Below are 26,653 nucleotides of genomic sequence, written 5' to 3'. Positions count from 1 at the left end.
TTCTGGTTCTTCTTCTAACTCCATCTCCTCTTCTTAGCTTCTCCTTCTGAGCTTCTCAGAAATCTGGCACCACATAAACATATTGTGTGCTGTGTTAGACAATGGTTTATTGAAGGGTTGAATGTTTTTTGTTTGTTTGTCTGCTTTATTATTATTTTTTTTTTTTGCGTTCATAAAATCTTTTGAAAATGAGCATCAATTTTTCAACTTTCAAGTTTTGTAAATAAAGTATGGTTGTAAAAATCCAAATTTTCTTCTTCTTAATATCTTGTGGTGTTTAACTCTGTATTTTTGGCCTGTTGATTCATAGAAACATTATGAGGACCCTACAGAGAGACCTTCAACACCTCCAGCACAAAGTCCAATTTCTCTCTGAGAAGAATCACTGACTACTGGGGGAAATAAACCAGCGGCACTCATTTTTTTTTTTCCATTTGCATGAATTCAAGCTCAGCTGTCACTGTTCCTTTCTTATATTTTGTAGGTCAAACTCTGATTGAAGAGATGGTTAAACAGCTGCATTTCATTTGCTTACTCATCTGCTTTGTTTAATCAGACGTTACATTATATTATGCATAACAAAACATGAACAGAAAAGTACAAAATTTATGTTGTAGATTTAAGATATGAAGTTTTTCTTATCAATTTGTAAAAATTCAGTTGGAGAAGTGTTGCTTTTCAAATCTGACAAACTGATTTATCCAATCTCCTCGTGTGGCTCTGCACCACCGTTTTATGTGTTATGTTGTAAAACATGTTATTCATTACAATAGAGGTCAAGACGTCTTTGTAAGCGGTTTTTACTCCCTGGCCGGAGAGCTGGCATCTGATCAGAATCACAGCACCACCACCACCACCACCAGCTGTTGTCCATTCTTCCAACCCATCAGATTTACATGATACCTGAACGTCGACACAATCAATACTGCCTGACGTGACATTGAAAACGGTGCTTTGATGGAAATGGGATCCTTCCAAGAGCAGAACACTGGCAGTATTGTGTTTTTCAGTTTGTGAGACAGAGGTTTCAGCGGCTGCGTTTGGCAGCCTGGGTTAAAATGGATGAAAATCTAATTCCTTGTTCTAAAACGATCATTATCAATAAAAAACATCTTGGATTTTGTCCTTCTCTCCTTTTCTGCCACTTGGATGCGTGTGATGATGCACGATGATGCATGATGATGGATGCAAAAGAAAAAACTTTTGAAAACTGATTTTCAGGTCCAGTGGAGGGCCACAGCTTCAGGTGACGATGCCTCGTGTATTTTGTGCATACTTGGTTTCACACAAGCTTCTTTAAAAAGGCAGCGTTCAAGGAACGCAACTCACAATTTCCTTTCAAAAAAACAAAACAAAGAAAGCAACCCACCACTGTTATTGAACTACATCTGCGTCTCCCTTCCTTCAGCATTCCCCTTTGATACTATTCTGACACTTCTGATTGGTTCTCCAGGCAGGTTAGGAATAACAGCGCCCTGCCAGTGGAACTGTCTCGGTTTGCTGCTGAAAGCTCTTAAAAAAGGCAACGAACAATCACTTCTTTCTTTTTCAACAATTTATTGGAACATTACATAAACTTTTAGAACGCGCTTAAAATAAAATGCATAGATCGTGCATTGATCTATGCATTTTACACCCCTTGAGGTCGATGCATTACATTTTGAATCTCAAAGGTCAAACAAACTACTCAGTTGAATAACAAAAAGATAAATCTTTATATGTTTTTGTTTTGTGTATGTGTGTGTCTGTGTATACTGTATGTGTTAGCATAATTACAATATGACATACATTTTCAAAGAATCAAACCGCAAACCTGTTAAAAAGCGTTTCACTGGTTTTAGCCAGACAATAAACATTTTTACACCTTCTGACTGCTAAAAGCTGTGACGAATGTTTCATCTCGGTGGAAGGTTCTGATCAGTCCGAAGGTGTTGCTGAAGGTTTCGGAGGCCTCTGTTTATGCTTCTGATAATATTTCTGTCAACAAACAAAAGAGTAGGAGGTGTTATCGACTTGAAGCGCAGTGTGTGTCATCGACCTGTGCGTGTGCGTGTGAGCGTACCTGCAGGCTTTCATAGTGCCTACGGCTGCTGCAGTGGCGCTCCTTGGCCATGTTCTCCTTCAGGTAGAAGATGGAGCAGAGACTGCAGAAATACCCTGACGTGGGAACCACAAACTCTTGACCTATGGAGGAAGACCATGAGAACGCCTCATAACATCATCTTCATTTCAAACAACAAAATTCAAGTTGAAACATGGATGTATGTTAGTGACGTGTGTCTCACCCAGAGGATTGTTGGGTTTAAAAGGCGGCAGGATGAAGTCTGCAGGTTCACATGGTGACACGGAGCGAGATTGTTTGGCTTCAGGCCCAGCGAGCTCTCTCCTCTCTTTACTCGCAGCTGAAAAAAACACAAGGGCACGTTAATAAAATCATGCACGCTGCGGTGGTCACACCCATGATTTCATTATTATTATTATTATTATTATTGTTATTATTCTTTTGGACCTTTAATGTTCGCTCTTTTCGATGCTTCCTTCTCCTCTCCTCCCTCCAAACGACTGTCCAACAGCTGGTTTTCCTGGACCTCCTGCCCACCGGGGGCAGCATCGGCATTGACTTGCTCATCGACTTCCACCTCTTCTGCGTTGATCAGTGAGTGTGGTCTGAGGGGGGAGGGGGGAGGGTCATCATCAGCTTCCTTCTCTTCCTGGGCCTTGTTGCTTGCTGCAGCTTTCTTCCCTCTGATGGACTTTCTCACTGTGGTGTGAAATAAATCATTGGGAGAGAAAACGGAACAGATTAATTGAAACTCCTGCGACACTGCAGAGCGTCACCAGAATACTGCTTACATTGAGTGTTGGGAAGATTACTTTGCAAATGTAATTGGTTACAATTACAAGTTTCCTTGTTGAAAATGTAATAGTAGTGTAAGTATTTCAATTACTTTGTCAAAATAATGTAACTAATTACATTTGATAACATTTTGATTACTTTACTTAATGTTGAATAATTGCTCTCAACTGTTTAGACCTGACAGTGTTCCTCTTTCAGCTGTACTCAAAACAGAGAGAGACAATTCCACTGGCAGGCCTGCGGCAGGATGCTGAAAGTCTGCAACTCAACTTGACGGGGGAACCAATCAGAAACTTCAGAATATCAGTATCAGCATTAACCTTCCGTCTGTGGAGGGAAGCCGTGAAGGATGGTGCTTGTGCCAAAACCATGCAAAGCAACATAAACAAAACTGTTCAACATAAAACCCAGCAAACTAAAAACTGTAAAAACTGGTCAGATCAATCAGTAACCATCAATAATGAGTAATTCCACAACTTTGGGCTGTGAGTGTTACCTGCGGTCTGTTTGGTTCTCTTTGGAGGGCTGCTTCTTGTCCTGTGTGGCACTTCCTCCTCACCCACCTCATCCACAGTCACAAAATTCATTGTTTCCTCTGCAACAGGAAAAACAATTGAAGATATATGGAAAATATAGAATTGGAAAACATAGAAGTGAAACTTTGGGGCAGGCAAACTGTATGAAAAGCAAAAGGGTGGCGATCTCTTATCACTGAAGTTTCATCTGTTCAGTGCAAGAATTACTACCAAGTCATTTTTGATTCAGTTTGCCTTAGTTAATGTTCATTAGGCAACTCCCTAAAATCAAGCAACTATTATTTCCATTTTCTAAACTTTATTTTTTTAACAGCAAAGTTTGTGAAAAAGTATTTTTTTAAATAAACAAGTAATAATTTAGGCCCAGTTTATACCATCACAGATTGCAGACATATTATGATTTGCCCTCCTATTGAAAAAGGAACGTCACGCTCCACCTGCCGCATTTGTAATAAGCTTCATTTCTACTGGCCATCAACAAACAACAAGAGGGAGGATGGAAAGGGCTCAAAACCAACAGAAAGGCTTGCGATGTGATGACCTGCCAGAAATGAGCTTCATATACCAATTTCCTCATCCACCTACTATATGTCGATGATAATCATGTATTGATTGAGATTTCTTCACTTGTGTAAACACAACAACACAAGGGAACACTTGTGTTTCCGGGTGAAAAGTTGTGCAAACCAGGCCGCAGTTCCGTGCATAGCTACCTGTACAGCTACACATTTCTGGATAGTGTCTAAAAAAAGATGGAAAGAACAACAGACCTGTGAGTTCACTGTGTTTGCGTTTTGAAGTGGTTTTGTCTTCAGCCACCTTCTCCTGGTCGTCACCCTCAGCTTTAGTCACTGAAGTCTGAAAGCAAAGCGAGTTTCATTAGTGGTTTTGCTTCTGTTTTTGAATCAACATAATGTTGAATGTTTCTACAGTGTCTGAGTGGTTGTTCTATACGCTTTTGGAGATCTGTACCACTGGGTCGGAAGAGTCTGTTGATGCCACCTGCTGGCAGAGTGGTCGGGTCCGCAGCGGCCTTTGCTCCACCTTTCTGTCCTCCTCTTCTTCGACAAACTCATCCAGAGTGACGAGTGTCCGCTGCTCTCCCTCAGCGATCTCCTCCTCCTCCTCCTCCTCCTCCTCCTCCTCCTCCTCCTCCTCCTCCTCCTCCTCCTCCTCCCTTGTGTGGCTTTCTGTTCCTCTTTCCTCTTTGGACTCATCAGCTCCTTCTTCATCCAAAATAACAAGCTCCTCGTCCTCCTCCTCCTCCTCCTCCTGCTTCCCTTCCGTCCGCCTCCTTGTCCTTACCCTGATGCCTCTGCCTATGCTTTTGCCCTTTCCCTCCTTCTCCTTGCTCCACACTTTTCCTTCCTGCCTACGCAGTGGTCCAACCTGTTTCTTCCAGAGTTCTTCCTCAGATTCAACAGTAGGGAAGTCTTCCTCATCGCTGACATTGTCCAGGTTCAGAGGGCTACTCATTTTTCTCTCCGGTAACTCAAGCTTTTCCTCCTGTGGTGTTGAATTCTGCTCTTTGGTGTTGGCTGTTCTAGGTGGGTTCTTCTTTTTACCAGTGCCACAATCGTTAGTACAGGACAAATCCTCGTTGACCCTCTCCAGACGGTCAGCGGCTACACTTGGAGTCTCCTTGGGGATGACCGCGGCTTCGGATGCTTCTTCAATTGTGACGCCGCATTTTGACGTCACCTGGTTTTCGACCGATGCCTCCTGATCGCTGTTTTCCTTTGGGATTTCACCAGAGACTTGTGTGACCATCGAATCTTCTTGATCCTCTTCTACAGAATCCAAGATCTCATACAATGGCTCTTCTTCGTCCTCCAGATCAACTTTAGCTGGTTCTGTGACTGCTTTGCTTGACCCCTCGCTTGCAGAAATGTCACTTTCATTACAACTCTCAGGCGGTCCTGCCTGTGCTTTAACATCACTGGTCTCCTCCTCCACAGAGTCAAGAATTTGATACGTCACCTCTCCTTCTCCCTCTGCAAATTTTGCAGTTGTCTCCTTGTCATCCTCCTTTGTTGGCACGCTCGCTTTTTTATCCATTTGAGAACCTTTCCCCGTCCGTCCACGTTTCCGTCCAGTGTTGGTCCGGACATCTTGGACAACTTGCTCCTCCGGGGAGTCCAATGATTCCTTGTCCTCCTCCGCTGCAGCAGGCTCACTCTTCTTTGTTGGTGTGCTCTCCTCTCTGCCGGGAGTGTTCCTCCTCCTCCTCGACGGCGTCCTCTCTTTCTTCGTCGTCTCACTCAAAGTCTCTTTGTTGCTCTGTCTGTTTCTTTGTCCTCTGGTAACTCTTTTCCCAACTGTAGGTTCGTCATCCACGGTCTCCTTTTCTACAGAGTCCAGAAGACTGAATGAAGATTCCTCATCTTTGATGGTAGTTTCAGCCACTTCTGAGGAGTATGAAGATGCTTTATCCTCTTTCTTTCCTCGAGCACTCCTCCTCCTGCCAGCTCTCTCTGCGGTGGTTGTGACTTGTACTGTGTCGTCTTCAACAGAGTCAACTATCTCATAAACCATCTCCTCTTCTATTTCTTTGCATTTCTCTTGGACTCTGGGGATTGTCTTGCGTGTCTTATATTTTGGAGCTTTTCCTTCACATTTCTTGGGAGTCATCTCCTTTTCTTCGTCCTTGGATTCTGTGGTCTCCGAGTCACTTCTACTGGATGATTCTCCTTTTGTGGCACTCTTTTCTGAAAAATCATTCTCCACCTCAGCAACTATCGGCTGGTCTTCAACACTATCTATTACCTGATACATGTCTTCCTCCTCCTCGTTGCAACTGGCACATTCAGACAACTGACTCCAGGTTCTGAGGTCTTCTTCTGCCACAGTCTGATCATCGATTGAATCCAACACCTCAAACTTTTCTTCATCAGGACTGTTTTCACCTGAGCCCATTGGATCATGCTTAAGGTCTAAGTCCTGAGCAAGCTGGTCCTCACTTAGATTCTCCAAGTCGTTGGGATCTTCTCTAATCCCTGTATTCAGCTTTGCTAAAGAATCTACGCCTCCTGCATCTTTCATGATTTGATTTTCACTGTTGTCAGAGAGTTGTGTTCCTGCTGAGCCATTTTCTTCTTCTTGAACAGGAGCTTCTTTGTCTTCAGCAGTTACGTCTCCAGTTGTTCTGTCTACAACCTGCAAATTTTCCTCAGGTACAGTTTGTTGTGTTGTGTCCACCTGTTTGTCGATTTTAACACTGAGAGAATCAGGGACTTTATTATTTACATCATCCATGTTCTTCTCTCCCTTGTTGGCATTTCCTTTGTTTCCTTCCTCATTGCAATCCATTTGCTTTTCAAATGTACTGTCCATGATTGTTTCTGATAGAGCAGTTTTTTCAGTTATGCCTAAATGTGCCTCTGTGGGGTCAGACTTAAGTACTACACTCTCTGTCCCTTTGGCTTCTGTTGCAGTTGCTGCAGAGAATAAGCAACCTTTGACTAGACTATTGCCAGCATTTGACGGTTTGGGTGAAGATTCAGATTTTTTGACTTGTTTTCTCGGACCTGTTGAGGTGACAGTTACAGCAGACGGTGAAGAGGAGGACGAGGAGGGCTTACTGGACCTGGAAGAGGTTCGGGATTTGGCAGGAAGCTGTGAGGAGGCAGACGAGTCTGTGGACTTTCTTGAAACAGAACTTGAATCAGAAGATCCTTTCTGAGACTTGGATAAGGAGGAGGGTTGGCTGCCTTTAGAGGACCTAGATGAGGTCTGTCTGCTACTGTGTGAACTTTGCCTCACTTCACGTTCTCTGTATGCCGATGAGGAGGACCTGTGCGACCTCGTGGTGCTGTCTTCAGTGTCATCCCAAACTTCATCAACAGTGACAAAGTCCTCCATGTTTATATTTAGGTCATCAAAAAGGTAGACATCTGAAGATAAAGTGTCAGCTGTGAAGTCATCTTTAGCCTGGAAATCACAAATGGAAACGTGGAAACAATTAATGTGTGTATTTGTAAACCGCACAATTGGTATAAGCTACGTAGGCTTGGTACAAAAGCAAAAAAAGTATAAAATTATTATTATAAATAAAACAACTGCTTTTTCTCACCACTTTTGGAGGGCTCTGTCGAGGCAACTTGGAACTGGAGTTGTTTTTGCTGGAGCTCTGCAAAAAGGCAAGACCAAGAGAAAAATAGAATTGATGATGTCAAGGTGAATTATAATCATTGATCCGAGTTTCTATATTTGTTGACTGTAACTGTGCTTTGTTTTTCTCATTATGTTAATCTTCACAGGGAACATAACTGTCATCAGTTTCATAAGAAAACAGCCAATGGTGAGGTTTCACTGAGAACTGTGGACGATGAAAATCAACATTTCCAAACCCAACAAATACAAATTTGTCAAATAAAAACACACCTTTTACTCCCAATTGAGTGAAATACTACTTAGCAAGATCATTTTACACAACAGTCGATGAACTTTAAAATGTCAAAGAATCACATTTTTCTATACTTCAACAATAAATTTACTATATTTATTTTGCACTAGCCCAACTCTTTAAAAGTCAAAGTCTGATGTTTTGGTGCTATTTTTGAAGCTGAAAGCGGTGCAGGATTTTAAAAGCAGGTCTTACCTCCTCCACCTCTTCCTCCCTCTCGTCTTCATTCTGATAAACTGTTCTGGTTATAGTCTTCAAAACGTCTTTGTTGTATGACTGCTGCAGGGCATCGTCTGCATTCTGGTCTAAGTTTAGCATGATCTCAGAGGCCTCTTGGAGGCGCTGTTTTGTCCTCTGTGCGCTAGATGCAAAGACAAGAGCAAAAGTGTTTTACGCAGAGGAACTTTGACAAATACTCTGGTCAGATGCTCCTTCCTCAGATGACTCGAATGCAGAGAACAAATTCCATATGCTTAGGTATGCCTAGGTGTGACTATTAGTGGGAATTTTCAAATAATTTTAAAAGTTCAAACCCAGTCTTGAGTAACAATATCAGAAAAGCAATGACTGAGTGAAAAGCACTGCAGGACCATTAATCTACCATCCTCTTAAAAACAACAGAGCTATTAGAGAATATGGGACTTAGAGCCAACACCTGTGTCTTTATAAACTAACAAGTATTGTACTTACGTCTCAAAACGTTGAACATTGCTCCTGAAGAGAGAGAGAAACATATTTATTAAGTTTAGTTTTAAGGACATTTGAGCAACCAGTTCTTACAAAAGCACAGGTCCAATTTCCTAAAAAGATTCAGAAACGCATTTCAGCCCACTTAAGTTTCCAAGAGGTAGATGTACATACCAGAGCACGCCTTTCTCAAAGGAGTCTGGTGAGAAAGTCTGATAGTTTTCCAGGACCTTTGTCAAACCGGCAGAGTCAGCCATCTCAATGCATATCTAAGGAAGAAGTTAAAAGAGAAGCAGAAACAGGAGTTATTACAGTGCACCGAGGCAAAATTTAACTATCCGCAAGTCAATCTTTACAACTACAATATGTTAAGGAGAAAAGCAGATGAACATCCCAACATCAAGAAAACTTGAGCTGCAAATATCTTTTTTCATTTTTTTAATATTTAGTTTTCATTTGCATGTTTTTGAACTGTTTGGACTGTCTAAATGTTAGTGCTTTGAACAATCAGAAAATAAAGTGATGTTTAGTGGATCTTGTCCACTTGCTTTTGATTGGGCTCCATGAGCAGGTGTCTGTGGTTGGTAGCATCTATTCTTAGTCACATACATTAAACACTTATTCTATTATTTTAGTGCAGTTTTTGTTTCTGTTTAAGTACCCTGTTGGCAAGGGGCAGGAAGCTCACAAAGGGTGCAAAGGAAGACACCACTTCCACAACCATCCTGACAGTTTCTACAGATGTCTCGGACGTCTCCACACACAACAACCGTTCCCCCAGAGTGTCTGGCTCTTGAATTTCCTGAAAAGGGGCCTGAAGAGAGAAAAAATGTTCATGAACCAGAAGATGGGCATGTTTTTGCAATTTTCCTTTTGTTGCCTTAAACATAAATAATGACTGACTTACAACTTGGCTCCATTTTATCATAGGGTCGTACAACATTTCCTGCAAAACAGAAAAGGTCACTCTTAAAAGTAATGGTGAAATACAACAAAAAGACGAGAAGAGAAGTCAAAGAAGAGGACAAATATTATTATTCATTAATATATTTTGGACAGGGAAATGTGGGGGACCTGAAATCAGAATTTTACTCAACACTGGCTGTTATAAATTACCAAAGTTAAATAGTCAAATTTTCATCCCTCATAATATACTGAATGAACTTATACAACAGACTGTTTTACAAGGTGATCTATTCTGATGTTTTGAAGGTTACATACACAGCTCAAAGAGCAGACTTTACACTGTTTTCCAGTTTCATACCTCCGTGCACTCAGGGTGGATGTCTTGCAGGACAAAATGAACTGTGAGACTGCAGCCATTTAAAGAAAACGGGTAAGTGAGGTGCTCCCGTACAAAATCGCAGCATGAAACCCAGTCGGCAAAAAACAAAAACGCCTAGAAGTGGGACAAGCAGGGGGAGAAAAACAAACAAACAAGAGTCGCTTTAACACAGTTCAACACAAAGTGAGATACCAATATTCACAATTTGAGTTACAATCCTCAGCTGATGTAGCTTACCCTTCTCTGCAGTGGCAAGACAACCACGTTGTAATAGAGAGAGTGAAGATTCTGCTTTGCCATATAAGGCCAGGCCAGTCTGGCAATGCTCTCATGACGGTACGGTGTCTCTGGCAGACCCGTCAACATTATTGTGGGAAACATTGAACCTCTGTGACCAGCCTCCTAAAAAAAACACAGTCATTCAAAACACAGCTTGAGGAGCTCCGGAGCACATTTATATAAGTGTTTCTGTTTTGTCAGAGGAATAAAATAGTAATAGTGTACCATTTCATGAAACAGAAAAAAAGAAAGTTTAGAAACTTGGAAAGAAAATTTGGCTGTTGCTCATATGTAAACCTCAACTTTCAAGGCTCAAAAAATGAGCAATTTATCAATCTGTGTAATGTAAGTACTGCAGTAAGATTCTCTTGGCGACGACCCCACTCAGATAATGGTTTAACTGTTCTGAACAAGCAGACAATTAAAAGAAGACAACAAACGCAACAAGCCTAGCTTGAAATAAATACATTCAGTTATTTTAATTCACACCTTTTTGCACAACATTACTTCAGTTAAGCAAACATCAAAATAGGTAATCAGATAAATACCAGACTTACCCGAATATCATCCATCTTTGTGACGGTCAGGTGAGCTGTGAGTTACAAAAAAACAAGAGAGGAAAAAAAACTGAGTGGATGCACTGCCAGTGAATCTAGTGCTATGGTTAATAAAGACTCTTTACCTGGAATACTAAACCAAGGAAACGAGGTGGAAAACAGGAAAGGGCTTGTTTTTGCTGCGATCCAAAACGGTGCATTGCAGCCTCGTGGAATGAAAGAGTGTATCTGTGGGATTTTAATTCCTTCGACTTCATCCTTTCTCTCCAAACTTACTCGTGGTGCTGTGGGTGAAAAGGTTTTGAACTCGTCAAAATGTAATTGGAGACAGACTGGTCAAAGCAATGATGTAAAGATACATTCAAATTACTCTAGCATTAACATCCAATATACTGTAGTTTCTCTACAATGATTTACATTTTTTTTTAGTGTAAAAAAAAAACATTCAAAAGTGTAAAGTAACTCAAGACTCACTAAACAGTTTGTAGGTTTTTGGTGCTTTCAGCCTGAAGATTTCATAACCAGGGTCTTGTTTCAGGAGATTGTACCAAACTATGAATCGGTCGGTATCGACACTGGTCCAAAATTCAATAAATACCTGGAAAACAGAAGCAAGTGCAAACATAAATCAGCTCCAAGGCTAAATTCTTTTAACCACCAAAACTGATGTGACCATGTGGATTTGTACTTTGTTGAGCAGAGGAAAGTAGTTTGCAATGTTGCTATTTTGTTTCCAAACTACAGCGAGCTCTGCGGCTTTGCTCTGGGAGATGTTATTCAGAAGGATCACTCGGTCTTCCTTTACTGCAGGCTGCATGGGGGAAAAAAATTGAACAAAGCATGAGTAAAAATGTAATTGAACAGTCCTGGGTAACCTCATTTAATGTTTGCGTCTGCACGCTGGTTACATACTTTCTTCATCAGCCTCATCAGGAATGTGTAAATTCCAAGCTGGAGCAGAAAACACAATAGAAGAGCAGCATTACAGTGCAGATAGAGATAATTAAGTTGGAAAAAAGAAACATATATGTATGTGTATATATATATATATATATATATATATATATATATATATATATATATATATATATATATATATATATATGTAGGAAAAGGTGTAAACTTGTAACTGCTCTTACCGCCGTCACAGAAACATTAGACGCCACAACACCAAAACAAAGTCTGGACTGTTTGAAGAAAACGCCTTCATTTCTGAATGATTTCATTAATGCAAGAAGACTTTCCACATCGGGCATCTCAACAAACCCCTTAAGAAAAAGAGAGAGGGATAGAAACAGCAGAAGGAAGACGTGTTAAAAAGTAGTGAGCTAGTTGTGAGAGAAATCAGTCTGGTCAAAGGCTTCCAACATCAGTGCTCACCATTTGTCTCTGAGGAACAACATAGATGTTTTCGTGTGTGTACTTGAAGCCAAACGGGATGAGCAGCTCAGCCAATTCATTTATGGTGTAGCAGTCATCATTGTATCTTGGCAGTTTAGTAATTAGCAACACTTTACTGCCCCTGTCCAAAAACTTGAAAAAAAGAAAATGAAAGATCAAATTTAATGCTGAAGGAAACACTTTCAATTTACACAAAAACCTAATAAAGAGATTAGCGAAAAGCAATTATTATTCAGGAAAACCTACTTGTGGCGAGGTGTAGGTTTCGTGGCTCAAGCAAACTGAAAAAGAAGAAAGACAGGAGTCAGGTTAACACGTAAAAGAGGATGGAAGATCGGGTTACAACAATACGCTGGGGTTCATATCAGACGTAGTTAAGTTTTATTGAAAATGTCCAGTGACTGACTGGGGTTTGTGAAACACATAATGAACACACTTCAAATGCACACGGGCAATTCCTGCTTGAACTGTAGTACAACAGTTTCCGTATCTATGTAAATGCGTTAAAGCAATTTATCGGGGCTCCAGACTAAGAACGTGCCGTCGTCCTCTGGTCATAAAAATATGGATTTGGGAAATGCAATTGGAAGGAGGAGGATTTTTTTTTCACTGCCATTCTGCTCATCATGTTGAACTACTTACGAATGTGCATGAGATTACTGCAATGGGCGTATAAATGTTACAACATCCTCAACACTGACAAAAATCTGTAGGTGGCATAAAGAGGTTAAACGTGCCGAGCTATCTGAAGACGTGACGAAGAAACGGTGCTAGAAGTGATGAATAACGGAGGAGAATCGCCACCTAATAATAATAATAATTATAAAAGAAGAAATACAGGAATGATGGACATGTGGGTCTTTGATTTCTCACCTATTTTACTTGGATCTAGTCGTCTATCCACGAGTTCTCCAATGGTAGGTTTGGTGCCATAAGGAGAATTTGGCCAGGACGGTCGGGGCTTAGAGGCTGAGGAACCCTTTCCTGAAGATGAACTGCTGTGCATCTTTTCTTCAGTCACTGGATCTAAAAAAAACATGAGAGTGAAGTAACAATAAAGCAAGAATTAGTGGTCATATGGTGTCTATAGTTCCCATGTGCTGCATTTACACTGATTCAACACTTTGCCGTTACCTTCAAGAACTGCTTCTGTCTTCCCAACTCCACCCAGCAGCTGTGTCTTCTCTGCACCCACACATTGCACTTGCGGATGACCCGTCTTGGTCTCGGGTTCCTTCAAAGCGGTCTCCAACTCTGGCAGAGCAGTCTGGTGGATATGCTCTGAAGCTTGAGTGGCAGTCTCTGTTGGACAGCTCTCATCTGCACCGTATGAGAGTTGATGATCATGGTGTTCCTGGACAGCCTCAAAGGTTTTCAGTTGGTCTTCGACATCCTCCACGTCACTTTTGACTTCCACTAGCTCGCCATCCTCAAGTCCACTTTGCCCAGTAAGCATCTGCTCAGTGTTCACAGGCTCAATGGCTTTGTCAAGATTTGTATCATGCTCAGGTTCAAAAGCAGTCATATTTTCTGGTTCACTAGATTGAGTTTCAACGAGTGGTACCACCATGGCCTCCTCAACTGCACTTTCAGGCTGCTCCTCTGAAGATGTGGATTTTGAAAAACTTCTTAGGTCTTTTGCATCCATATCCTCATCATTTCTAGAATTTTCTCCTCCAGTGGGCTGATGACCCAGAGATGTAGATTTGGAAGGGCTACTTTCGACATTAGGTTCATCACCTACGTAGATATCTCTATCAGGTTTATCTTCTGGAGATGTGAGCTTGAAATAACTACTTATATCCATCACTGCTGTGTCTTCAATATTTTCAGAATTCTTTTCATCAGGCAGATCTTCTGAAGAGGTTGACTTGAATGGTCTACACAGGTCCTCTGTAATACAAGCATCAACATTTTGGACCACTGGTTGGATCGCTACGTCTTCGACATTTGTACAATTTTCATCATCACGGTGTTGTGGTGAAGGTGTAAATACTGCATACTTAGCAGCTGTATCTTCCACATTTTCTGCACAAATAACTTCTATTTCATCCATTGGCTCTTCTGACTCAAGGGCAACTGTCTCTTTTACCAAGACCATAGATTCATTAGTAATGGTTTCACATATTGCAGGTATTGGGTTTTGTTCAAAATGAGCAACACTGTCCTGGTTTTCTGGAGCTTTAGGCCTGAGCGCAAGAGGTCTTTTCTTGACAGGTCTTTTTATAGGCAACTTTCTCACCTTCACAGTTTTAGGAACTTGCTTGCTTGAGATATTTTTGGGTTTGGAACCCACAATTGCTTTTTTCTTCCCGCCTTGAACAAGGACTCTAACAGCGGTTTTAAGGGCAGCGCCAGAAGATGAAATCCCTTTAAGTTGAGGATTTAATGGAGCCTTTCTTGTTGAGGTTGAGGACTTTGAGGTTTGAAGTTTGGTTGTGCTGGTTGTGCTGGATGCGTCAGAAGTACTATGAATGGGGAAAAAAACAGGAGATATGTTGCATATATGTATGTAAAGGAAGATAGAGATTTATATTTAATGGATAAATCTTACATTTGAGAGGGTGTCTTTTGCTTCACAGCAGTAGCATCCTTTAAAAAAAACACACACAATTTTAGATCATTTAATCTATTTTACCAAGGACACCCAAGCAGACAAATGTTTATGTGCAGACTGGATAGAGAAAAAAAGGATACCATTTTTCTGACGGCTTGGACATTGATTCCCTTGACATCAACGGTCTTTATGCTGATAAGTGTTTTAGCATCTTCTGCTTTCTCAAAACAAACCATTGCCTACATGAGCAGACAAAAAAAAAAAAAAAAAAAAATTACTGGAAATAAATCAGTGAAAAAAGAGATGAACAAGACAAGGCCCCAATAAGTGACTCTAAAATATTATAATCATCCCCTATTGATAAGATTATGATTAAATATCTGATATATGTCTTGCACTGGGCTACATTCATTTAGAAACGTCAAATAAAATCACTATGGGATTTCTAAAACTTTAGGTCTTCAAATTCATATAATAGTAAAAACAATAAACAAAAATAAGGTTGATGTTGTAAAAGAAACAAAAACAACATTTAGAAGAAGGTATAATACTTCATGCTATCCATACCTCCTGTTTGGACCGAAACATTAGGAACGACTTGATTTTTCCATAATGCTCCAAAGCTGAGACCACATCATTGCGTGAGAGACTGCTCTGAACACGCAAAAGTCTGACCATGGTTGGAGGGGACGATTTAGCACACTGAATTGTGACAGGGATTGGAGGGAAAACACAAGACAGTGTTAGGAAAAAAATTATCTTAAAATCATCTCTGACATGGATACATAAACACATACAGACACAAACCTTGGTCTTTATTGAAGAACTCGCTCCATTCTTGTCCACGCTGGATTTTGAAGTGGACTTCTTAACTGAGGAGGAAGAGGCAGTAGAAGAAGCCTTCTTTACTCCAGTCGAGGGTACTGCTCCTTTGGAAGAGGAGGCCTTCATTTTGAGGAAGGAGGAAGAGGCAGTGGAAGAAGCCTTCTTTCCCCCAGACGAGGACACAGCTCCTTTGGAAGAGGATGACTTCATCTTGCTTATCTCTGCCATTAAAGCATTGGCCAGATTTTTAACCATGACATCAAGGTCAGGCTGTTTTGACTTGCTACCTACAGACAGAAGAAGTCGAGAAACAGAAATCACCATTAGTTACAAAAAACAGATTTGTCCCAGTAGCATTTTAATATTGTCAATGTCCCAAACCTGAAGATCCTTGTTGGGATGATGACTTTTCAACCGACGATCGTTTCTCACTACACGCTGTCTTATGCGGCAGTTGACTCTCATTGCTCCTCTTTGGTGACCATCTACTGTCACCTTTTTTTGGTGACAGATGTCTCTTCTCAGCCCTCTTGGGTGGCGATCGTCTCTCACTCAGTCTTCTTTGCGGGGATCGTCTGTCCGGGCCCCATTTTACTGGCGAGCGTCTCTTGTCGTGCCATCTCGGTGGTGATACTCTGTCATCGAACCTTCTTGGCGGTGATCTTCTGTAATCAGGCCTTCTCAGTGGTGATCGTTCCTCACGGCTCCTCCTTGGAGGTGATCGTCTTGCATCGTTTCTCCTTGGAGGTGAATGACGGTCCCCTCTCCTACCTGGCGACACTTCTTTCTTTGGGCTCCTTAAATGTAATGCATTAGAGTAAGGGCAGTGATCCAAGCATTGCAAGTAAGAATAAAACTGTCATGTAAACTAGTCCAGTGCTCATAGTAAGCTTCTAAACACAACTGTATGACAAAGCTATGTGCTAATGTTCAAATTGCTCTACGGTGGAGAAAATTAAAACACAACCGCAACGAACGTCACCCAAAGAACAACTTGACCACAAAGCTCACACAAAGCTGTGATGGTGAAGTGCAAGTTGTGAAAGCAGTGAAGTTACTTCAGCCTATCTGGCTTATCTCGCAAGAGCATAGCCCGACAAGGCAAGTTAAGGGGTGCATGCACGCACGCACACAGACAGGCAAGCACACATAGAAAACTGCTACTACTTCTCTGAAGACATTTATCCAGGAGTTATATCACTAACACCTATCAAACTTTAACTCACAAAGACTAGTATCATTGAGGTCAGGGTTTTTAATTCTGCAAGTTTTTTTGTTAAATAATTTGAACATCTCCACTTACCGTCGTATGTATTTGGAACTTTGTGGTGATCGTGATCTACTGTGCTTCTCCCTTCGACCCTCTGAGAGATGCGGGCTGGATGAGGGCGAGTGGCTGCCACGCACACTTTTCTGGTGTCTACTCTTGGAAGTCTTGGCAGAGCTTGACGTAGGCTTGACGTATTTACCTTCATCCCTGAAAACGGCAATGATGAAACAATGTTGCCAGACAGAAGGTAAAATGAGCAGGGTGCTGGTTCACAACACTGATGCATAGCCCTCCACACCCAACTGGTGGATCACTGAATGACACATGAGTCCGAGGATGACACATTGAGGATTAAGGATGCCTTTTGAGGAGATGGTCTTGATTAACATGAAATGCCACGAGTGCACAAAATTTACCTGGCCTCATGCGTGTCCTCGCCATTCCAATCTGGGTATCTGAGGAATGAACAATGCAAGAATTCCCATTAAAATCACAAAGTTTCTATGGTTTTGGTGGGCTTTTTCAGAAACAGCACACCATAGGAAAAAGTTATCTAATCACAACCTGTAATTACTAAACAATATTTCCTCAATGCATGTTCTGAAAAGCCATAATAACTGAAAATAATTGTTACTAGCAAAGTAAAAAAGAAGAAAAGACTAAAAGAGAGAAAGAAAGAAACTTACTTTCGTCTCAGGAGTTTGCAGCTCTCTAGGTGAAGACTAGTGTTCTGGTGGGAGATCCAATCCTAGCAGTCAAAACAACAGACACACAGAAATTAAATGCATCTCATTGCTCTCAAACCTACTATGAGCTGGCATAGTTCAACTACTTGTGTGGTTTTTCTTATCATTTTATTTAACATTGAAGCGGCAATGAAAATAGTTATTTAGATCACTTAAACCTAAGGATTACAATGGAGGAACCTAATGAGATAGAGATCAATTATTTGATCTATTCTTAATTCATTAATTAACTCTTTTAATTAGAAATACTGCAGGCTAATATATTGTAAACATGAAAACGTCAGTCACGAAAAGCATGGCAGAAGGTCTTCTTGTAGGTTTTTGTCTCTCTGGTTCCCTCGTGTCCGGCGATGGCTGTGATCTTTGAAGAGGTTACAAAAAAAAGTAGATATGTCCATTTCCAAGTTGGGAAAAAAAAAAAAAAAAAAAAAAAAAAAGTCAAAAAGAGTCCAAAAGGGATCCAAAAAAAAAAAATATTTTCAATGCATTTCCAAGAGAACATTTCCCATTGGCTTTTGGTTTAAACTGTCCTTGGTAAAGAAATGATTTCATCACAAAATGAAAGGGGTGGCTGAAGTCCATGAAACAACATCAAAGAAGTACATAGAGCAGGACATTTTAAGAAAAACATTAACAACCACATTCATTTTCGACAACTTTTAAAACAAAGAATGATATACTAAAAAGTAATTATATTCTCATTAAAATTACTTATTTCCATTTATAGTGCCAGTGGCCGAAAAACAGTTTTATGATTTGATATACAATATTAGTCACATGGGTCACATTAGGTAGTTTAAATTGAAACCAAAAAACAAACTCTTTCGTCTCCACAACCATTAACCGACAAATCAGTTTTCATATGGATAGGACATTGTAACAATGAAATAAGATAAACAAACAAAACAACAAAACGTTCAGCTCTTGCTTTCAGTGATCACTTTGAAAATATGTTTGCACCACAGATTTTGCAATCTCTTCAAACTGAGACAGGCCCCAACTTGTTATGCAAAGAGCTTGTACGTTTAAATATTTATGACTTAAATCAGAAATCATGAAAGTAGCTCTCTGTGTGTTTGTGTGTGTGTGTGAGACTTGCTGTCAAGTCATACACAGAGCTTTTTTTTTCTCAGTAATTTTGCAGCATTGGAAAAATGTTTATGCTTTGTTTTGCAAATAAACATGAATAATGTTCATATAGAATGTTAGTGTTTTTTTAAATAATGAGACCTTTGAAAAAACATGAATTCTTCATCCAATAAATGTCACACACAAAAATGATCAATTCAGGATTTGCAACTCGTGACCCTTTGAGGAGACAAACAACACGAGAATGCGTTCTTCAACTCACCTGCAATTGAAAACAATCTTTCACACACAGAGAACAGGTATGTGGAAAGAATCGTGGCGTGGTTGCTGTATAGTCATGAATCATGACAGATGTTGGCAGACCCTTGGACACTGAAATCTTTCCTTGGGAATTGGGCATTGTCGTGTTATCAAAGTTCACTGGTGCCGGGGATAACTGATGCGTCGCTGGAGGATGACCGATAGGATTTGGGCTGAAGGCTGGGTGGTGCAAAGTCTGCGAGACACTGGTGATGCTTGGGATGGGAGCTGCTGATAGACGTGGTGTGGCAGCTGAGAAAACTGGAGGCCACGCCCCCTGCGCCATGTTCGATGTCACCTCTTTCTGCGTCTGCTGCTTTGAATGTTGCCCCGCAGGCTGCCGCTGCATCTGATGCTTTTTGGTCCGCTCAGCCAGTGGTGACTCTTGACTCTTCATTTTACATTTATCACGATTCCCGCTGTCATCATTTCTCTGGATAAGCACGAGGCCAGGTCGGTCAGGGTGCACAACATGCAGAGGAGTACAGGAGGGCGGTTGGGCTTTCAATACTGACTGGGTATTTGCACGAGGTCCCTTTAAAGCAGAAGACTTTGAGGTTTCAGGCTTTCTCTGACTTTTTTCTCTCGTCTGGTCAACTGAAGAGCCTGATGCAGGGCTTTTTGTCTTTTTTGTATCCTTGCACAGTTGTTCTTGACTCAGTCTGCTTTTATCACTTGTGTCCATCAGCAATACACTTCCACTGCTACCAGGGACACTGGTGGTCTTTGTCTCATCCACAACCCCACCATGGAACTTGCTCGTATGTCCATAATCAATGACTTTCCGCGGCTGTAGACCAGTTGATGACATTCCTTTCTGACTTGGTGCTGACAGTCCAGGCGTGTTCGAACTTTGGCTGGACATTCCACTCACACTTGCAGAGGGTTTATGATCAGGAAATGGTTTTGGTTGGCCTGCAGTGGCAGTCCTCTTAGCTTTATGAATGCGGATTTGACGTAAAATGTATGGCAGATTATCGGGAGTCATTTGGTCTTCGGGGTAAGAGATAAGATGTTCCAAGTCCTCTTTTTCAAGTCCATGTTGCCGAAGAATGTTGAGAGCTGTCTCGGTAGTGTGCTCTGATTGATCTGTCTCTGGATGAGGTGCACGTTTTCCAAAATCACCTAATCCTGGAATGTACTGCAGATCCCGTTCTCCGCGATTTGATGAAGCAGACGATGAAAACGATTTAGGACTGTCAGATGACAATTTATCATATTTATTCAACCAGTCCAAGGAACTTCTGCCACTTTGAAGATCTGAATGTCTGTGTCCAGTAGAGGTAAGAGATGAGGATGCTGAGTAAGTTGTTCCTGTGTCTGAGGAGCAAAAATCATCTCTTGGCTTGCTGGTAAAACCAGAGCCATGTCCAGTATTATGTTGCATTGGTTTACTCAGACCTCGAACCTCCTCTCTGGCTCTGCTAATATGCAGGTCTACCGTCCTTCCTATATCCTCATCCATTTCAGTTCTGACCCCCTCTGGCCTGTATCCCAGTGTATGAGGCATTAGCGATGGGCGAATTCCACCGGAAGAAGCAAAGCTGGACCCGGGTTGGAGATGTAAAGATGGAGTCTGAGGTTCCTTCCCAGTGTGTGCACTTGGAAATCCATATTGCCTCTGGGTAGAGTTTGGGTTTCCAGAAGCACAGGGGTTATATGGGGGACGGGACATGTTGTTGATGATTTTCAGAAGGTTTAAGAGATTGATTGCTGCAGCCGTTGGAGAAGGAGGTGGTGAACATATGTATGGAACCGGCACCTTGGAGTTGGTTTTAAAGGCTGCAGTCTGGTTTCCAACAGCAAGGGTGCTGGTTAAGTGTGTCAGTGCAAGCTGAGATTTGAGCTGGGCAAGTCGTAAGGTGGCAGCCTGCTGTCCAATGAGGATAGAGCTCCCCGAGAGCCCCCCAAAAAGAGGGCCCGAAAGAGGCCCTAGACCGGGAGAAGGCACACAATGCTCCGATCTAAAAGAAAAGCTAGGATTACAAACAAAAAAACAAAGCAAGGGGTTATTGGGTGTCATCAGACATCACTGATAAACTGAGTAACTGGAGGAATGTATAATGACATTGTCACTCTGGCTGTTCCTGTTGAATAAATGTTAGGGCAATATAATCCTCTTCCTAGTTTTGACGAGCCACAGAAAGGATAGAGAAAACAAAAAGAAACACAGACAAATTATTTCACAAAGACTGGTAAACTCTGATATGCATGCAACTAAAAAGGGCGAGGCAGTATACCAGTTACTAGTCAAACTTTGCAGGAGACAAGAGCAATTTACATAAAAACAGATGATCAGAGATCTTCACACATTCACACAACACTGCACTTAAAAGCATATGCAAGATAGTGCCGCAGTCTGTGTCTCGCCAGCAGGTGATGAGCAAGACCTCAGGAGCTGGAGAACCCCGTCCTGAAAGTCTCAATGTCAAGACATTGTCGTGATCACTATGTGGTCTTATCTATATGTATAAACTCAATGCTAGCTACCTGTCTATAAGTCGTGATCCAAAAAGCGAGAGAAATGCTGTTCAAAAATTAAGAAAGAAGTGTCAGCCGATCTTCAAAACAAACCACCGTTTATACAGCATACAAGTTAAACCCCTTGACACTACCTCAAGCTAGTCTGAACTACTGTTTCTGCTGGTCTGACTTTTATTCTCTTAAATTCAGAGGCTAATCTCTGCCTCTGGACCTACCCTTTTTATTAGTACCGAATCAGCAACAGCCACCATAAGGTCATCAATATATTAATTACACTCAGCTCTGCCCTCTGAAGTCCCTTTGTTTTGTGTAATACAACAATAGGTTGGGCCTGGAAAGCTGGGAGATTTCCGCCAACCTGGCATCAACCCGCCTCAATCTCAGGTACCAGGCTGCCATCGCTCCTTTGCTCTCCAGTAACTGGCTTTTCTGCCATCGCTTGTGATTCTGCTGCTTTCCACCTGTTTCCCTTTAACCGTTCAGACTCAACATCACCTCGCCAGCTGAGTTAATCTTGTACCAGCAAATACTTTTTTCTATATGAACAGCAACCATAACAGTCTTCCAGAATACACACAAATCTGTTTAAATGTATTATTTTAAGATGTGTGTGAGAGAGAGATCACTGTATAGATACTGGGATGATCACACTGCAACTCACTCTGGCCTGACTGCCACTCTGATTCTTCCTCCATTTGTTCTTTTTTTAAATTTCATTTTCACCCCAACTGGTCAAGTCGATGGTCACATTCCAGAGTTGAGGTTTGTTCAAGGTCTCCTCCCACTGGGAAGTTTTTCCTGACCACTGTCGCTTCAAGCATGCTCAGGAGGGATCAGTTACTTTTCTCTTTAATTGTGCAAAGGGCTTTGACCCTTTGGATGTGATTCAGCAATATATAAATAAAAGTTGATTGAAATAGAAGCACTGACCACAGTGTATCATTTTGTTTGCTTCTATGTTGTTCACCTTCCGTGCTGTATATTATTGATAATATGCTGCCCAAAAACCACCCACTTTAAAAATATACATTTTAAGTTGCCATATTGTATTTATTCAGACACCAAGGTGGTATTTCTTGCTGCATTTTGTTACAGTTACATCCACGACACAACACAAATGACTTACGTCTCAGTCCACTAAATGGTGAAAAGTGTTCAATGTTGAGGTGGGTTAGCACAGCAAAGCTAAGATTCTTGCAAGGTTTGGTAAATAAGAAAATGATAATGATGATGATGATGATGATGATACTATGCACAACTAAACTAACAAGTTCATATTACCCTGCAACATTGACAGATCATTTATAAACAGGAAAAATAAAGTAGTTCACAATTTAAAAAAAAAAAAAAAAAAAAAAAAAAAAAAAAGACTAACAATGGGTCAGAGTATCACTGTACCAGGTTCCTTCCAGACCTGACGCTCTGACAACACGCACAAAGCTGTTTCATTTCGCCCCAAGGGGAAGGCGATGTGATCAATGTTTTTTTATGGGCACAGGCCATCACAAGCCACCACCACACTTGCAAGCTTTCAGGTGGGTTCTATCATGCACAAGTAAGTTAGAATTTTTTTTATTTTTTTTTTTTATCTCAACACAAATACCAAAGTAACATAGAACAGTAATGTAAGTCAACAGTGTGGTTAAATTTTGACTAGGTGTATAGGGTAGTTCTGGTTGAGTGTTACTTGTTTCATCTTGATATGAATGCAAAATATTGAAAAGGTCAAATTAAACCATTGAACTTCGACGTGATGCTCAGGGAACACCCACTTCCTGTGTGGGAACCCCTTGCGTCCTATTTTCACAGGAAGAAAACATTTAAGTCTATGGAGATGTTGAAAAGGCTATTACAATTTACTCACTTTTTTGTAAATTGCAAATTTGGTAAGCATTCACTCATAGAGGCCCTTTTAAATAAAATCTGTTTCTGGTAATATTACTTGGACAACCCCGACAACCTACGACTACAACTACTTGGTGCTCGCCCCCCAATAAAAGCTTGCACAATAACGGCAATATATTAAGACAATAAAAGACATTAGAAATATCTAAATTATAATTTCACAAGTCTGAGTTTGCAACAGATAAGCCAGAAAAAATACTAAGTCCTTGCCCTTGACTACTAGACTGAGAAACCATACTGAAAAAAAAATGCTGCAAGCCAGACGAACTCCACAAAAAAAAATTCTGTTTTCCATTTCAGGAAAATAATAACTATTAGAACTATCGTTTATTTTCAATACCTTATAAAAAAAAATAGTTTTAAAAACGTTATTATTACTAATACCCATGAAAACTAACAAATAGCAGTGCAGTAATTTCTTTTGCAGATATTCCAACAAAAATCAGCTACTTATCTGTTTGCACACACACAAAATGACACTTTTCAGCAAAACAGTGTAAACTTCAGAAAAGTGTATTCTGAAGTTACAATGGTCCGATTCTCATCGCCTACAACATTAAGAAAAACACTTTTTAGAAGTATTTCATAATGCAATGCCATGATCTTGTGCCGGCAGATGTGTCCCCGACTGACCCGTGCTACTAGGGGGGGAAATAAGGGCTAGAGACTAGGCATGTTATCACGCACTGCCAGTCCACATTACACGGATATAATAAGAGAAACAATATTATATGCCCGTGTGTGGTTGCTACTGCTAATTGAGGGCGTTAAAAGCGTCTCTATCACTTCAACAAAGGAAGCAAGGAAGAAAGGCGTGTTTCGGGAAGTCAATTTTCAACTGCGTCACATCAGCAATGAAATGATTTTTGTCATACATCTGTTTGATATGCACGTTGTTCGCCAACGGCTGCTTCACCTTAACAGTCGCCTCTGACGTTTTAATCTGTTTCAAACCTATAAGATGCAAAGAGTGTGACACGAGCAAAATGCCAGATTCCAGCGGTAACTGTCGACAGTATTAGAGCAAAACTGCAAATGTGTTTTGGTAATGAAGTAATAAGCACATGCCAACTTTCAGGAAGCCCGCTACTAGGTGACATGACGAAAACCTAAAGATGAGCAAACCGGGAGCGAGAAGCGACGAAGGTAATGAGTCCGTCGTATTTATGTTAATGTTTGTATGACATAAACATTTGTTTGTAGCACAAGTTCGTTCGTCGATTTACCTATGCTTTTAGGCTTTCCTCCGCAGAAACTCGTATTAGGACTTTCGACAGGCCGTGGATACCCCTCATTTCGCGGACAGAATCGGGTACTTCCGGGTTGTCTTCAGACTAAAAGTGTTTTCAATGAAATAAAGACTTGTGAATAGTAATGTACTTTGAATTGTAGTGAAATTAGATCTAATGCCATAACTAACATAAACTGTAAACTGGGTAAGAGTCCAGGTATATCCAGAATATGATCACATTATAACAGAAACAACAATAAATGTCCATGTGTGGTTGTTGCTGTTGTTGTTGTTGTTGTTGCTAATTCTGTTCGCGAAAAACGTCTATTTAGGCTTGATAATGGAGCGGGAAAACAATGCACGTTTGAAGAAATCCATTTCCAGCTGCGTCACATCAGCAATGAAATATATCATGTCATATATGTATTAAACGTAACATGTACGGTATGTTGCACCAAACCTGCCTTTTCACCATAGCAACCCCCTCTTAGTGAAATTATGATGCAAACTGAGTGACACGAGCAACAGGCAATAATTCGACTGTAACTATCAACAGTTTGGGGGCAAAATTACAAATATGTTTTGCAAAATGTAATCACGTCAACTTCATTTCTCAGGAAAGCCTGTAACTACGCGACACGACGAGGAAGTAAAGAGCTTTACGCTAGCAGGATAGCATGCAAAATATCTTCAAACCATGAACTAGAAGACACAGACGTAATCAGTCCGTGGTATTTTTTGTTAATTTTTGTATGACATAAGCTTTTATTTGTAGCACAAGTTCGACGATTTACCTATGCTTTTAGGCTTTCCTCCGCAGAAACTCATTTTAGGACTTTGGTCAGGCCGAGGATACTCATCATCTCGTAGGCAGAATCGGGTACTTCCGGGTTGTTTTCAGTTTAAACTGCTTTGAACCAAATAGACATGAATAATAATGCACTTTGAATTGTACCGTCAAATATTTATTTCCATCTTCGTTGGACGCTGGATTACGTGATGGCAGAAACATGTTCTATATTTCCTCTAGAATTTAGAAAATGATGAAAGCAATTAGATGACTAACAAAACAGTATTCTTTGGACTACTGCCCTAGTTTTACCCTCGACCCGAATTCAGAGTTGAGATGACCAAGTGATTACAAATCAGTGAAGATAATTCAAGCTTTAAATTCAAGAAGCTTAAACAACAACAACAACAACAACAACAACAACAACAACAACAACAACTAATGTATTATGTACAACGCAAATTAAAGTATGCGAAAGTGAGCGTTATTTTCATTTTTAATTATGAAATGTTTTTCAATGATGTTCCATCGTCAGCCAAAGGCCATAGTATAAAGCTTTTGATGTGATTTGATTTTATAGTCGAAATCACAGTGGAAGACGATGGATACAGCGCAGATCATACAGCAAAACATTTTATTTTTTTATTTTACCACTGAGTGGCGCTATTTTATAAGACATCCGTTCAAACAGCAAAACGTCGTTGATGCCCGCAATACATCAACTGACAATGCACGAACATATTAGGATATTAAAGCATATTAGCAAGTATGATAAATTAGATAAACCTAAATGGTCTTAAAAACGTGAAATAAGGACGTCTCATCAGGTCTACATATGCTAAAAAAAAATAATAATAATAATAAAAAAAAGTCCTTTAAAAATGTGACCTCTGTACCCTCTGGAAAAACAACAACAACAACAACAATAAAACACAAAACGTGGTAGGCCTAGAACGCCTAGGCTATCAGTCAGCCAGTCATGCTATAAGAGCTTTGTAGCTCACTAGATTTAGTATCACAAAGCGATCTCAGCCAACAGAGTTAATGTATGATCTCCAAATCTCTCTGGTAATAAACAGCTAAAGACTCAACAGACTGGCCAGACCACAGTTTATTGAAAGGTGATGATGAATGTTTTCATTGCATTCTCTGTTAGATGTTGTTGCAAATTAATAATGTATCCACTTTATCTCCTTTACTGCACCTTTGGGATTAACACCTGACTATGGCACAACAGCTGACAGCCAGGCAGCTGGCTCATGTATTTCTGTGTGTGTGTGTGTGTGTGTGTGTGTGTGTGTGTGTGTGTGTGTGTGTTTGTTGGTGGTGGCGGTGGTGGTCGGGAGGGGGGGGGGGTGTTGGGGGCGACTGAGGGAAGTGCGGTTGGTCGGTTTTATTTTCAGCTGTCATCAACCCTGCTACAGGGATGGTCTCATGGTGATGACCTCA

General features: G+C 40.8%; 2 protein-coding genes across 7 annotated transcripts in view; one reads left to right on the top strand and one right to left on the bottom strand.

The window, feature by feature from the left end:
• The window catches only part of LOC142893543 (uncharacterized), a 52,130-nt gene that overhangs the window by 20,701 nt on the left and 4,776 nt on the right, over positions 1–26,653 (top strand). For 3 of the 4 annotated variants that reach the window (XM_076034208.1, XM_076034207.1, XM_076034206.1), the window contains one exon: positions 311–1,178. In XM_076034208.1, coding sequence (XP_075890323.1) covers positions 311–376 — 66 coding nt within the window. In that variant the 3' untranslated portion in view covers positions 377–1,178. Of the gene's footprint in view, positions 1–310; positions 1,179–26,653 lie in introns of those variants that run through there. The other variant, XR_012927719.1, reaches the window with a different exon arrangement.
• Positions 1,737–25,368, bottom strand: LOC142893542 (uncharacterized). Of its 3 annotated transcripts, none has more exons than XM_076034205.1 (35): positions 25,209–25,368; positions 18,757–20,770; positions 17,346–17,407; positions 17,076–17,114; positions 16,693–16,866; positions 15,771–16,186; positions 15,372–15,676; positions 15,132–15,266; positions 14,705–14,803; positions 14,562–14,599; positions 13,142–14,475; positions 12,881–13,033; positions 12,254–12,288; positions 11,987–12,139; positions 11,746–11,874; positions 11,519–11,557; positions 11,295–11,417; positions 11,081–11,204; positions 10,732–10,890; positions 10,607–10,641; positions 10,008–10,172; positions 9,750–9,884; positions 9,393–9,431; positions 9,147–9,299; positions 8,660–8,754; positions 8,489–8,512; positions 7,994–8,159; positions 7,466–7,522; positions 4,366–7,323; positions 4,164–4,251; positions 3,354–3,452; positions 2,510–2,761; positions 2,286–2,402; positions 2,063–2,184; positions 1,737–1,977 (listed from the first exon to the last, which is right to left on the bottom strand). In XM_076034205.1, the coding sequence occupies exons 2-35, from the start codon at positions 20,467–20,469 to the stop codon at positions 1,918–1,920; spliced, it is 9,795 nt and encodes a 3,264-aa protein (XP_075890320.1). In that variant the 5' UTR covers positions 20,470–20,770; positions 25,209–25,368; the 3' UTR covers positions 1,737–1,917. The 3 variants fall into 3 exon arrangements, with proteins under 3 accessions (XP_075890320.1, XP_075890319.1, XP_075890318.1); XM_076034204.1 differs by lacking the exon at positions 25,209–25,368 and adding an exon at positions 24,410–24,653; XM_076034203.1 differs by lacking the exon at positions 25,209–25,368 and having other exon boundaries at positions 18,757–21,978.

The sequence above is a fragment of the Nelusetta ayraudi genome, unplaced genomic scaffold (genome assembly GCF_046127955.1).
Source record: "Nelusetta ayraudi isolate G7.1 ecotype Tasmania unplaced genomic scaffold, CSIRO-AGI_Nayr_v1 ptg000042l, whole genome shotgun sequence".
NCBI classification, from domain to species: domain Eukaryota; kingdom Metazoa; phylum Chordata; class Actinopteri; order Tetraodontiformes; family Monacanthidae; genus Nelusetta; species Nelusetta ayraudi.
This window is presented reverse-complemented; position numbering and strand designations above follow the sequence as displayed.